This window comes from Papaver somniferum, chromosome 7 (assembly GCF_003573695.1).
Source record: "Papaver somniferum cultivar HN1 chromosome 7, ASM357369v1, whole genome shotgun sequence".
Taxonomy (NCBI): domain Eukaryota; kingdom Viridiplantae; phylum Streptophyta; class Magnoliopsida; order Ranunculales; family Papaveraceae; genus Papaver; species Papaver somniferum.
The window spans coordinates 10,410,534-10,424,805 of NC_039364.1; the positions used below are offsets into that span (position 1 = coordinate 10,410,534).

General features: G+C 34.5%; 2 protein-coding genes across 2 annotated transcripts; both read right to left on the reverse strand.

The window, feature by feature from the left end:
- Positions 1-226: 226 nt before the first annotated feature.
- On the reverse strand, positions 227-10,577 carry LOC113294070 (protein FAR1-RELATED SEQUENCE 5-like). Its single transcript, XM_026542494.1, has 5 exons — positions 9,853-10,577; positions 9,408-9,641; positions 9,136-9,309; positions 8,782-8,835; positions 227-374 (listed from the first exon to the last, which is right to left on the reverse strand). The coding sequence occupies exons 1-5, from the start codon at positions 10,575-10,577 to the stop codon at positions 227-229; spliced, it is 1,335 nt and encodes a 444-aa protein (XP_026398279.1).
- Positions 10,578-10,639: 62 nt separating this feature from the next.
- On the reverse strand, positions 10,640-12,054 carry LOC113294071 (protein FAR1-RELATED SEQUENCE 5-like). The gene is made up of 2 exons (XM_026542495.1): positions 12,015-12,054; positions 10,640-11,391 (listed from the first exon to the last, which is right to left on the reverse strand). Exons 1-2 carry the CDS (start codon positions 12,052-12,054, stop codon positions 10,640-10,642), a joined length of 792 nt encoding a protein of 263 aa, XP_026398280.1.
- Between the last annotated feature and the right edge of the window lie 2,218 nt (positions 12,055-14,272).

The window sequence follows — 14,272 nt, forward strand, 5'->3', positions numbered from 1 at the left end:
TCAGATCTGTATCTCAACCTCTAATAAATCGCTCCTAGTTGGTCTGTAAAATAGTATATAGTATTGGGGCGAATCTAAAGATAAAATGATACAGCATGTCTGAAATGTCATGTACTGAATCTGAAATGTTACATGTCAATGCAACAAACTATAGGCCATCCCGAGGTTTAAGGGAAACCCTGCCTTTCAATCTGATCAACATTTACAAATCTAGAGACACTTACATCTACTTTTCCTTGGCGCATTTTTCCTTGTCAGCAACTCCACCATTTACTTTTTTCTCACTCTCAGCGCTAACTCTCCTCTTCCTAACGAACGAGCTCCTCATCATCTTCAAACCAACAACCTCTTCATATGCTACTTCAACTATATCACTGTAAAATGAAATAAAAGAGTGGGTTGATGACATCATCCCTATTATGGCAAGGTATATAACGATTAACAGATGTACAACTACGTATACATTGAAAATCAACATGTGTAAAATTATTTACACATTAAGAATCAAGATGAGTACAACATGTTTAAAATGATGAAAAATACTTGAATATAAATTCATTGTCCATATGAAAAAATACATAAACAAAACAAGATTCAGGTTATGTCATCCCATAAGTCATCTCCAGCGTTTAAGATTGAACAACAGAAATGCGGATACCTTGAACCAGCAGATTGCATCACGAACATAGTGGGAGAAGGATAAAAAGAGAGTGCAGCTGTACAGAAAAGACCAACTTCCATTAGCTTTTACTAATTTTCTCTCAATAAGAAGGCCAACAAATTTTTGCTGGTGACCAGTCAGGTGGGATTTAGTGTGCTTACTGACAACAATTTCCCAAAGGAACATGGTGATAACATCATACCCCAATACCAATCTTTCAGGAGCATTTGCTCTCATTTTTTTATTCCTCTCAAGAGAAACTTAACATACAATTGAAGCAAGGTCAGTGGAAACTATAAAACTGACAATACAATAGGGAAAATGCAAGGACCCATTATCGCAGAAAATTTTGAGAGTTCATGAAAGACGAGCCAAGTGTCAACGGATAGGAATGAACAACATGAAGTGTTTTTCCATGATAATTAAAAAGGAGATGTCCTAAGGTAGTTATGTTAATCAATAAATTTGAAGTCAAAATGAATTTCAACAGGTGCACTCATTAACAATCAATAGATGTACAATCATGTGTACATTGACGACCAACAAGTGTATAACTATTTGCAAATTAAGAATCAACATGCGTACAATTCTTAGTGCGTACAACTATGTGCACATAATCAACATGTGTACAATTATGTACACATTAAGAATCAATATTTGTACAACTATGTACACATTGATAATCAACAAATCTTAAACCTGTGATACTCGGGTGAGGTATCAATTTCTTATTGGGACAAGAATGTTTGCTTGCAGTCAAGAGTGCTAAGGAAGTACATGAGGTTACAAGATAAGCAAACAAAAAAATTAAATAACTAGAAACAAAAGGTAACTAGCACAATACTCCATAAGCTTATTTACTCTAACATAAGCTTAAGGAGTCAATTATCCACATGTGTACCAATTTTTAGACCCTTTCTATTTACCCAAGTATAAATTTATAGAGTCATTTTATCCACATGTGTACCAGTTTGTACACCCTATTTTTACGCAACCATAAGCTTATAGAGTCAATTTTTTACATGTTTTCCAGTTTGTACATCCTAGTTATCTATGCAACATAAGCTTATGAAGCCATTATTTTTCACACGTACACTCTAGTTATTGATGCATGCATAAGATTATGGAGTCAATTCTCTACACGTGTACCCGTTTGTACACCCCATGTATCTATCCAAGGATAAACTAATATTCATTTTTTCCATATGTGTACTAGTATTTACACCTTTATTTTATGCAAGCATAATCTTATGGTATCAATTTTTTACATGTGTACCCGTTTGTACACCCTAGTCATCTATGAAAGCACAAGCTTATGGACTTTTCTATATCACAGGTTGCACACATATCAAACTAACTTTAATGGAAAATGCAAAACTCATTAGTGGTTTCCCTAATTTTTGGTTTGTATAAGTAAAATACAGTTCTGCAAGTGTACAACTATGTACACCTAAATAATCAACACGTGGACAACTATGTACACCTAAATAACATAACATGTGTGTACAATTATGTACACATTAGTGCTTTACCTAATTTCTTAGACTTCAAAATGAATAACATGCATGTGTACAATTATGTACACCTAAATAATCAACATGTATACACATATGTACACATTAATAACCCCCGGAAATATGTGTCTAATTTCTCTAATTAGTTTTGGATCCCATAAATTCAAACTTTTCTTTTTTAGATATTTACCTCATTATGGTCATGAAGCAGATTGGGAATGCTGATCATTGGGGAGAAACCAATTGCTTGTAAACCTTGTTTCCTGAAATAGCGGGCATTAGTTGAGGAGGTGTGGATCTCGGGCTTACCTAGGTTTCCATTAGCTTTCTTTACCGCCCCCTCCATCAACTTCCACCATGGGTTAGACTTAACGGTAACAGTGATAAACTTGTTTTCAAAACTGTATCCCTGCTTCTTGAGATGACAAAAGTTAAAAACATGATTAGTATACACCACAGATATGAAATATCCAAGATTAGAAAATATGAAGCTAAGAAAAGTTCACATCATTAAACTGAAAATTGCCAATGGTGGAAAATCATTATTGTTAAGTAGAATAGTCTGTGCTGACAACCCAGGAAGTTGACTAAATAATTTCCCAAGTAAATGGATGCACATCGTTCAGAACGATCTCACATAGACAGTGATCTTAAGCACTCCACCCAATGGCTGGTGGTTGTCAGTTGGATACTCACTAATTTTCTAGCATGACTAGCACCATTAAGCCAATAAACAATTTGACGGAACTACATAGGTAGGGCAGCTACCACAATCTATTATTAGAATTGAGATTTTTTTCAGTGTTTTTTCTCCCTAAACAAACTGAAAAGAGCTATTTTTTACAAAATTCATAAACCTATTCGAATTGTTAATAGTAACACTAACATGGCTCAGACAACTAAAACTATAACATAAATAAAAGATAAAATGAAATCATTTACCGAGCAACAATGCACAACTGATGTTGTCAGTGTCACGTAAAGGCACTGCCCACATAATGCATAAAAGAATTGGCTTGAACCAGACTTGTAGAATACAAATAAGAAAATGGAAATCAGAGGATATGCCATAGTTAATATACACCACACAAATTCAAATATGATTATATAAGATATGAAAGAGACAATCAAAAGATAATCCATAAAAGCAAAGGTAGTTTGCAGTTACTAAGAGATACTCATACAAAAAAAAAGGCGCAAATAGGTTAGAGTGAACAGCCTAGCAACACCCAGGTTGACTTTATTATGATTCTTACATGAACTCCACTGACCGGTTCAGAGTCATGTACAAATGTTGGCTTTGTGACCAAAGCAATAAAATGATCACAAATCATAACACTAAGAGGCCAAGTTTGATCCTAGTTAGCAATTGTTTCCAATTATCCTACAATAAGATCAGTTAGATGATGTCATCAAACAGATCTCATCAATAAAATACCCAATCAAAAAACAATTAACAAGTGTACAACTATGTACACATTAAGAATTAACATGTGTACAATTATGTACACATTAAGAATTCAATGCAAAAATGTGCATAAACTGGTTGTCGGAGTTAGTGGTACTGAAGATGTACCTTGCTCGGATTCCGTCTTTTACTAGTCTGTGCTATGGGGTTTCTTTTTTTGGATTTTGAAAATGGTTTAAGCTCTTGTTTCTACAGAATAAATAAAATTGAAAAAATGAATCAAATGATCAAGAAGAAGTGTTTACTTTGTTTTTGGAGGATGTGTAATGAATTTTTTGTGTTTTAAGATGGCAAACAATCCACCGGTCACCAATTGTGTCGCGTGCATATAAATCTATGCCCATGTTCCGCGGCCGCAAGCGGTTTCTGTACACTTTATTAACCTTGGACCATGTGACCTGGGGGGATCGAAGCTTTATATCTCTGTCTGTAACGCAAAATTATTAGATTGAGTTCATAGTTTCTGTTCATGTCTTCTAATACAATTTAGTTCATAATTATTAGAACAAAGAATACATATATTAAGGGGAACCATTAGGGTCCAACATATATTTCTTGTGAAGAATGCATGTCAGTGAGAATGGAATGAAGTAAAACGCATTCAAAGAGCTAAAGGGGTGAAACGCAGTCAAAGACTTAATACTAAATGCTCATACGGCTCTTCCTCATCAAAATACATCCAGTTGTAAGTTTGTAACATTCTACAAGAGAAAAAGTTTATACCAACTTAAAATATAGGTAACCACGCCAAAAGTATGACACGGTTAACGAATTTGCATGCTAGTAACAGAACAAAGACACTATCAAATGTCAGGAGTTGTTGGGTGAGCCCTGACAACCACATCTGAGACACGACTGCAGTGTTACATCATGGATTAAATATTTGCTTAGCTATCATATTTTAAAAAGAGTTCATCGAGATACTACATAACACATCTAAGTCTTTGGTCAATCGAACAGGGATAAAAATGAAAAGTAGATTTGGATTGAATCCTCAACAAATGGATCAACTCATTTAAAATCTGGTAAATTTGGATCTCCTAATACTCGCTTGAGAAGGCAGGACTAGAGCGTCCAAAGCCCAACAACTTCGGGACCAAACATAAATTTCTACTATTTTGTATCCAAATGACTTAGACTGCAGACATTGATTAGACAGCTGGCTTCTATAGCCAAGCTTATTCCAAATTTGAAAATTTCGCTCACTAGGTTACCGTTTAAGACGATTCCAAATCTCTTAGACTCGGACAGGTCAAGAGCCCAAAATTTGATTCACCTTCATCTTCCACTTTAAATTTCGATACAACTTTTATTGGAAGACCTCAACAAAAAGGTATAAGATTTATCCCTATTAATTTCCATAAACATTTAATGTTTATTGAAACCCCAAACGAAAGCCTGTGTGGCTTCTCCATTCCAACTATAAATGTTACACTACCTATCCCCTTTCGGTATATCATATCATTATCAGACGAATTCACAGTTTTTAGAATGTTAGATGGATCTGAACAATCCTAATCCTCTTTTGGACGTATACTTTTTTCGTTGTTTTCATGGGCATTCGCATCATTTGATTATTGCTGAAGAGGCACAACCCCTTCAAGCTCATTTGATCAATCAATTGGGAATAGCTACATTGTCCAAGAATTTGACTCTCATTATTATACACCAGAAACTAAGTATTCAAAACCAGAGACTCGAACCTCTTACGTTAGACCTGGCCAACTAGACAGTGAAGCACTCCTTTTTATTTACGATATAACCGCGCGTACAAGTCTTTATTCAATCTTCTCATTTTTCTTAATATAACCTTTCACATTAAAAAAAAAACAAAGTCTTTTCTTCCAAGGGTTTTACAACTTTCTTCAAAAACCCTAATTTCTTAGTAAGATAAAAAACTGTACTAGAATTGCGTTTCGATTGGCTTAAAGGCAGTAAAAAGTATTCGATTAATTATAAGTCAGTAACATCTTTATTGCCATTGTCAACATCATCAGCAACAATGTGCGTATGTGAGGCATGGAATTACCCTTGAATATCTCTAGATTTTCGAAAGTTTGAGTTTCTTACGTCTTCATATAATGGCTTGGTTTGGTTACGTGGTATTACTAGTGGTTGTGAAGAACTTTATAATTTGAATATGTCCACCAAATGGTACATGAAAATACCCATAGGATGAGAAGTAAACACCTATGATATATTCACAAGAACCTTTGGGAGGAAATATGTTTGATATATCTATGGGGGTATTGGGAGAATGCCTATGTTTAGTTTTTCATTTTCGTAATGTCCGAATTGATGTATGGATGATGCAAGAATATGGAGTGAGAGAATTTTGGACTAAGGTTTCTCTATTACTTATGAGAATGTAATTAGTAGCATGTCGGTGGAGTTAGTATAGAGTTTCAAGAACAGTGAAATTTTATGGATGGTCGATCAATGTTTTGTTTTATATTACCCAAAGAACAACAGATATAGAGAACTGATGTTGGATATTGTAACAAACAATGATATGGTTAGTTCAGATTCGCGTAATTATGGTGAAAATAAGTTGTCATGCATGCCATAAAGAGTGAAAATATTGTGTACAAAGTTAAAGAAGCTAGTCAAGATTGTACAGATACAGCAAATAGAATGAAATTCATGGAACAGACTTATGACTTTATAGTGGTGGGTAGCTAGCTTGAAGAATAGAATCAAATCCATGTAAGAAACTTATGTCTTTATATTAGTGGGTAGCTAGCTTGAAGAATAGAATCAAATCCATGTAAGAAACTTATGTCTTTATATTAATGGGTAGCTAGCTTGAAGAATGGTGTGAGTACGTAGAAATATCTTGGAGTGGTTGGAGACTTTCGAGCTACATCTAATTTCCCAGAGAGAATTTTCTATTTAAGTAAGGTTTTCCCTACTTCCCATCCTCATATCTCCTAGTTCCCATCCCCACACAATTCCTAAACATCAATCTACTTTTTATTTCTCATTTTTCCTATTTACCACCTTCAAAAGTCAAATTAAGTTTGATTATTATTGTTACCACCTAGTCTCCTCCATCATCAACCTTCCGTTTCCAAATAAAAACACCATTGTGAGACTATTGGGTTGGAAACCCTAGATTTAATTATTGTTCCAAAAAGGTACCCAAAATCACATTATTTCTTGTTTGACAAATACCGTGGAATGTGTTACGTGTCCTTCAAATTATGCCGATTGCTATTAATCTAAGATATAAAACAGCTTGACTCCACCATTCATACATTACCCTTGCCGTTGCCGTTCCCAAAAAAATCATCGTAAGCTGTGGCACTCTTAATGACGATCTTGATCACTGATAGTCAGTTGAAATACTATGGTTACATTAACCTAGCCGTACCAATATTAGGCAGTGCAGCAATACTTCCTTTTGATAACTATATTTTAATAATTCCTACTTATAATCTTTTCCGCCAACGATACTCAAAAGAAAATAAAAAATTAGATTTAGCGTATGCTTCATTTAGATTTTCATATTGCTTAAACGATTTCCTTTTTTTTTTTTTTTTTTTGGAGATCACGTAGAAAAGGTGGTGGTCGGTGAAGATGAGATGGAGTCTCCACCCTGCCATGTTAGTATTTTACCCCTTACAAAATAAAATTTGTCAAGTTAGTCCACCTGATCCATTAAATTAGTCCACCTCTTCCCAGTAATTCAGTCCACCAAAGCCCTAATAGCAACCTTCCAAATCAAAAATCTATCGATGCCTTGGTGGTTTCATTTGCAGAGTAGGAAGAAGAGAGAACAGAGGAGGCGGAGTGGGAATGTTTAAGGTGCTAAAACATTCAGCTCACCACTTTCACTGGTTTAGTCCCATCATGTCCGAAAAAAATTGTTGCGGCCTTAAGCGGTCTTGGGGTTTTCTCTTTTTAGCCTCCTAGTTTGAAAAACCTGGCTCCGCCACTGGATGGAGAAGAAGGTTGGGGTGGTTTTAGTTTAGGTTTTACAACCATGCATCATTGACCTAATTTAGAGTGGGTAATAAAAATTCATCTCTCTACCACCGCCTAAATACAATAGGATCGTGCGGGATTGTTTTATGAGCTAGCAACTTGCTGGTCGTTGGATTGGCTGAAATCTATTTATTTTGTTTTTCTGTTTTAAAGTTACAGCCGGCGACAACTGTGAGAATATGCATAATTTTTGGTATATCCTCAAACTTAATTTATATTTATTAAGTGCCTCATTTGTAGAATATATAAATAAATGAATCAGATTTCTTTTCACTTATTGTTCTCTGACTGATGACATGAAATAGGCTGTTTCTTCCTCCATAAAACATTTACTTGTTAATTAGCTTCTAACTCAGCGGACTCCTTACTCTGGGGTGCAGGTAGTGATAGACAAGAACAACGTAAATGACGAGTTTTGATAAAAACGAGTATAAGCTTTATGCTAGCACAACCGCAAGTAAAGAATTAGTACCCGTTTTCGAATTTGTGTTTGTAAGGTTACTACCTGTTTGGTCTACAATATGTTAGATGTTACTTAGACGCATATCGGTACACGGACAACCAAAATTAAGTTTAGTAATTTGTAGTATCAGTACCATCACAGACTCACAGGTGACATTAATCTTAGTAATTTTAGTAGCAGTACAGGGCTCTGATCAGAGTATGTAAATTTAACGGATGCAAATGTATTTCATAAAATAAACCAAAATGCTTGCCAACTAATTCAAATAGGACATATTTTCCCAATATGCCCAATTAGTTTGAGTAGATTTGAATGTTACCAACGGAAAAATTTGACCTAAAAGAAAAAACAACTACTCATTGCTTCATGCCCATACACAATTATCTTTGCGCCTAACTTAGAGACATGCTTGTTGGTTGCACGCTGCTGCTTCCACTTGCTGCACGACCTTGTTGGACTGTGTGGACATAAAAAAGGAAATTTTGCAGTGAGGGTTTTCCAACTGTTGGTTTGGTGAACTCATGGACAAAAAATTAAGTACTATTAAGCTTATATAACGACAACAGAGTACAGTATGATCAATAGACAATACGAATAGTTATTTGGTGAAGACAATAGAGAACTAATTGTTTTCATACTGCAACCTAACTGTTCTTATTCATACACATCAAAGTCTGTCAAAACATACCATGGAGAGATTCGGGTTGGCTGCTTATTTCTCTGAAAGAATCTTTGCTTTCCCCTGCGATAAAATGCATAAGTTACAAAGTTAATGAAAAATAAAACAAAACAATGGCCATAAACTGAAATGCTAATTCAAGGGAAAGGGAAGCATTAAGTACGCCTTTTCTTTATCCTCGGTTGTTTTTCTTGAGTGTTTACATCATTTGGTTCCAACCTGCACATACTATGAATTAGTCGACAAGCAAAAAAATAAAATCAATAGTTTTGCAATAGATTCGAGCTCTTACACAAAGCTTATCAAGATGGACAATCTACGTGAGTTGGAACAGGAGTATATAGGAAAGTATTGTCGGCATACCTTGTTGACTCCCGTAATTTCTTTCTTGCTTTTGTTTCAGTACTTTTCCGCTTGTTGTTAAGCTTGTCAATCCATGATTTCATTGCTCCATTTTTGCCTTTACGTTTCACAATAGGTGGATCACCCACTAACTCCCTAGCGTTTGTAAGGTTTCCCACATTTTCCACATGCATTCTATTATTTTCATTTAGGATTGCATCAGACTGAGTTTCGGCATTTACTTGAGAGTCTTTTATCGCTTTCTCGATATCTTCTAAGGCCTTTTGTAATACTTGAACTGCGACGTATATACTGATACATATGTAGAACCTTTAACTGCAATATTAATTGCATCTTGACAAAGTTTACTGTATCTAATTATAACTGTATCCCGACGATCAGATGAAATTTCTTCACCCTGGTCGAACACTACAGTTCCAGATTTAGCATCTCTTGTCCACCGTTTTAGGACATGTTGAGATGGAAGATTCTGAATATTCTCAACTATAAAAACCTTCAAGACGTGTCTACACAAGTAACCAGCAAATTCATATAACAAGCAGCTACACTGAGCACTTTTATCAAAAGAGTCAAATACCACAGTCCGAAATTTATGCGGATACCTAACTCTAGATAAGTGGTAAGTCGACTTTGTTCCAATCTCTTCGACTTTATCATGAGAATAACAAAAACATTCAGTTAATTGTATTTGAATTTTTAAAAATAGTCTTCGTATACACTAAAGCTGCATTTTCTTCAATAACCATTCGAAATCTCAAAACCGGTCTTGAATAATTTGTTTCATAGTCCATATTATTTTCTGCCTCTCGTCTTGCAACCACAGCTCTTTCAAAATGTCGAACAAATTCACACAAAGGCAAATTTCTTTTCAAAAATCCATAAAAAAAAGAATTTATACTCTCACTGCGTTGTGTTGTATACATATCTCCACAGAATATATCACGCGTATACACTGAGGCCCAATATTCACGTTTTTCATACAAATTTAGCAACCACTTATTGTTCTGCAGTTTGTGATTCGCAAGCATTGTCTTCCCACCATGCACAAATTGTTCAACTGTCTCATTCCCATATAAGCAATTTTTGAACTCCGAAACAAATTCTTTGGTTACATCAGATAAATTTTTCATAGCATTTCTGCTAATATGCCATAAACAATATCTATGACGCGTACCTGGAAGAACACGTGCAATCACTCCCCCAATAGCTGATTCTTGATCCGTAGGTATAACCTTTGGTGTTTTGCCGTACATTGCCCTCATCCATGTTTTCATTAACCACTCAAACGAGTATTCACTTTCGGAATAAAGGAGAGAGCCACCAAATAAAACAGTTTGATTATGATGATTGATTCCTACTATCCGAACAAATGGCATATCATATCTATTTGTACTATAAGTAGGATCAAAACAAACGACGTCTCCAAAATAGTAATAGTCCATCCTTGACTTAACATCTTCCAAAAGAATTTAGTCATTTGGCCTTCTGAATCAACTTGAATTGATTAGAAAAATGATGGATTTTCCATTTGCTGGCGTTCGAAGTAATCTAGTACAGCTTGAGCATCTCCATGTTTTAGCTCCAACTTCCTTTTTGTACTCAAATAAATTATAGCATCTTTTGGAAGAAACCCAATGTTCTTCACTCCACCATTCTCAACTTCCAAATAATTTATCAATTGATTTGTTTTAACGCCTGCTAGTCTAAAGTTCACGATTTGTTGTTTGTGGCTACTACTTATTTTTCTCAATGATCGGAGATTGTGCCTTTTACTTGTGGAAACAAGTTTATGATTGTGTTCTTCTACAACACCGGACACAACCCATCTATCGTTTCTCTTCTTTATCATCATCACTGCCTTGCAATCTGTCCTCACATCTTCTTGATGCCTTTTCCTTTGTTCAACAGGCTTAGATCTACGGTTTCTCAATCCTTGACATGAACAACAAAATGTACGCCCTATCACTTCAAAAGGATCAACCCTAGACTTATTGGTAGAGTGCCAACGAATACTGAATCCAGCTTTACCTGCAAACCTGTTATAGAAATCATATGCTTCATCTTGAGATTCAAATTTTTTTCCGACGTATGGACGGACAGCGTTTAGTTCTTCTTCCGATGGTTCTTTCGCACTGTTTGCTGCAATTACTTCACCGTTTAGTTCTTCTCCATCAAGTGAATTAATATTCTCTATATCTTTCATATCAGTAAATGTTTCTTCACTGGAAATTTGTATCTCATCTTCATATGAATATACTGTATAACATAAAAAAAAATATAAATACGTCAATTTTTAAAAAAATTGAAAAAATAAAGATAAATATTGGCTGTATACTAACTGAATGGAAGGATAGATTACAATAATCAAAGTACTAATTGTTAATAAGTTATTGGTTAACACTAACTAATGTTATTCTTATACCATAAAAATAATAATTAGGGTTTTAAGTTTATAATAATAATACCATTCTTGCCTAGTGATAGATCCAAATTATTATCAGTAACATCTTCGCTGCAATCGAACTCACTTAATAGGTTTCAGCAAGGATTCATTTCTTCAGACCACAGAGCGAAAGCCCTAGAATTGGTTTAATTTAAGAATGTATACGGGTTTTCATTTACTCAAGGGAAAGGTCTTTTTAACGAAGACAAAGACATCTTCAAAGGTTGTAATAGTTTTGTTAAATAAATATAAGGACGTGTTTCAAATTAAAATCTATGACAATTGTGGATTCGTGATGGACGGCTAAAAAGAAAGACATATTCATATCTAACATTTTAGAAGTTGCTAGCTAATAAAGCCTTCCGGCACAACCGTGCGAGATAGCACTATCCAATACAATAACACTCATTAGGCCATTATTATGACCGCCACTTACATCTACCATAGTCACCAGTATCAGCATCATCCCTCTTCATAATACTATTCATGAATCTTAGTTACAAAGTTTTCAAATCATATTACATCAAAATCAGGAAAACCCTTGTGTTTATTCCATTGATGAAATCAAATAAATTTGGTCATCAGAGTTTCTCTATTTTGGGATCAAAACAAAACCTAATTGATCAAAATAAATTATGTTTAAACCCTAACTTAATTTCTATAATAGAATTGGTGATTAAGATGGAGATTAAGGTTACAATTAAAACTAAAACTACAACCTAAATCTCAGTAACATTAAGACGTTATACATGATGGGTTACGTTGAACCTAGTAAATGGAACTATGGAAGGAGATGAAGGCAGCAACGCCTGTTATAGGTGGTAGTTATAGTTAGGGAGCAAGGTGTGTGTCTTTAACCCACTTCAAATGAGGTTGAAAATTATTTATTATTTCTGCACGAGTGATATTTAGGAAAAACTTGGTGGTATTTAGGTAAAATCTTAGTTTATGGGTATAAATAAATAGTCAAACATAGGATTTAGGATATATGAGAATTCACTTAGGTGGTACTTAGGATAATTGGGGATGAGAATTTATGGGGATGATAAACAGGTTTGGTGGGGGTAGGAAATAGGGAAAACCTTAATTAATGCAACTTTTTCTGTTCTCGTTGTTGAAAGAGGTTATCAGGGAACCAGAGAAACTGAAATAATTATTGAATTTTTATGGAAGTGGAATCTGAAAAACTCAACCAAGCCACTTATCTTGTTGAGATATTGTCTTCCTTTTGCGATTTGGTGGTCCGTTCGGTTGGAATAAAATGACATTTTGATAGGGATGAAACAAGAGATAAAATCTTTAATCTCTCTTATTTTAGATATTAACGTGTTGTAACTTAGTTGGTATATAAATGTCGATTAGTTTAAAAACATTAAACTTGATGAATTTGTTTTCGATTGGGAGATTTTGGTTAGAGAGTAGTAGGTTGCAAACTCTCTATTTGTTTCTTGTATTTTCACGGTGGCACTCTTATTAATTAATTTTCTTTTTGCCTCTTTCAAAAAAATAAAATAAACTCAAACGACTTATGTTAAGAATGAGAGTCTAACCCATAGGCACCCGTAATGTGCTAATGTAGAATCTTAAACGGTCAAATGCAATAGAAAATAAGTAGCGTAAGAAAGTTTCACAATGTTACATCACCAAAATTACTGTGATGGTATTATGAGATTATCTCAAAAGAAAGCCTAATTATGATCGTGGTAGTGGCTACACCACATAATATTCTTCGTTAGCCAAGTACCATGCTGGTATTATGAGATTATCTTAATTAAACACTTATTTTTATTTTTAATTGTTTTTTGTTAAGGTTATACAAGTTTCTTCGAAAATTCGATTTCCTTCTTCCTATTCCAGTTCTGCATAACATGGAGTTTCAAACCCGTTGCCTGAAGAGAGTCTCCAGGAAATTTTCTAAAGTCTACCAAAATAAGTCTTTTTATTCCCCTAATTTTCAAAATATGCATCATGAACTTAGTAACATCAAGAAAGATACTAGAATTTTGGTTCGCATGGCTAAACGAAATCAAAAGTATATGATTGATTATAAGTCAGTATCATCTTTACTGCCGTTTCCAACATCAGCAACAACAATGTGTGAATTTGAATCATGGTATGAGCACTTTAGTCAAATAGATCACCCATCTATAGTTCAATATCTTAATAAGGTTGAGTTTTTTTTCTTCATGTCAAGAATTGGTTTGGATATGTCGTTGCAACGAATTTTATATCTGGAATCCGCCGACGAATGCTACAAAAAATTACCCATGCTACGAGAAGTAAAATATAATGACATGGATGGCTATTGATTTTGTTATGATTACAAATTGGTAAAGGTTGTTTACAACATGGTTTCATATTGTTCTCATGTTAATGTTTATGCATTAGGATCAAATTCATGGAGGAAGACTCAAAGAATACCTTGCAGTCCTTATTATGAAAGAGATGAAGCACTGCTCTTTAATAGAGCTTGAAAAGGCGAGGGTACCCAAATATACCTCAAGCTAAAACTTTTCCTACCTATAAGTCTTTTCTCCGTAAGTGATTGTCTATGAACTGAGTCGAGACAATACAATTAATCGGTTCACACTTCGTGTGATCGTCTATGGATACGAGATCAAGACAATATAACAACAAAGTATGTTTACTTGATACAAAGGTTCGAACTTAACCAAACACAATAATATTGCTTAT

Coding starts and splice junctions, on each gene's coding strand:
- LOC113294071 (XM_026542495.1), bottom strand. CDS start 12,054: ATGAAGAGGGATGATGCTGATACTGGTGACTATGGTAGAT. Junction 11,392..12,014: donor TACTGGTGACTATGGTAGAT/GTAAGTGGCGGT, acceptor TATGTTATACAG/TATATTCATATGAAGATGAG.
- LOC113294070 (XM_026542494.1), bottom strand. CDS start 10,577: ATGGACTATTACTATTTTGGAGACGTCGTTTGTTTTGATCCTACTTAT. Junction 8,836..9,135: donor AAATTACGGGAGTCAACAAG/GTATGCCGACAA, acceptor ATTTTATCGCAG/GGGAAAGCAAAGATTCTTTC. Junction 375..8,781: donor CCAACCCGAATCTCTCCATG/GTATGTTTTGAC, acceptor TTCATTTTACAG/TGATATAGTTGAAGTAGCAT.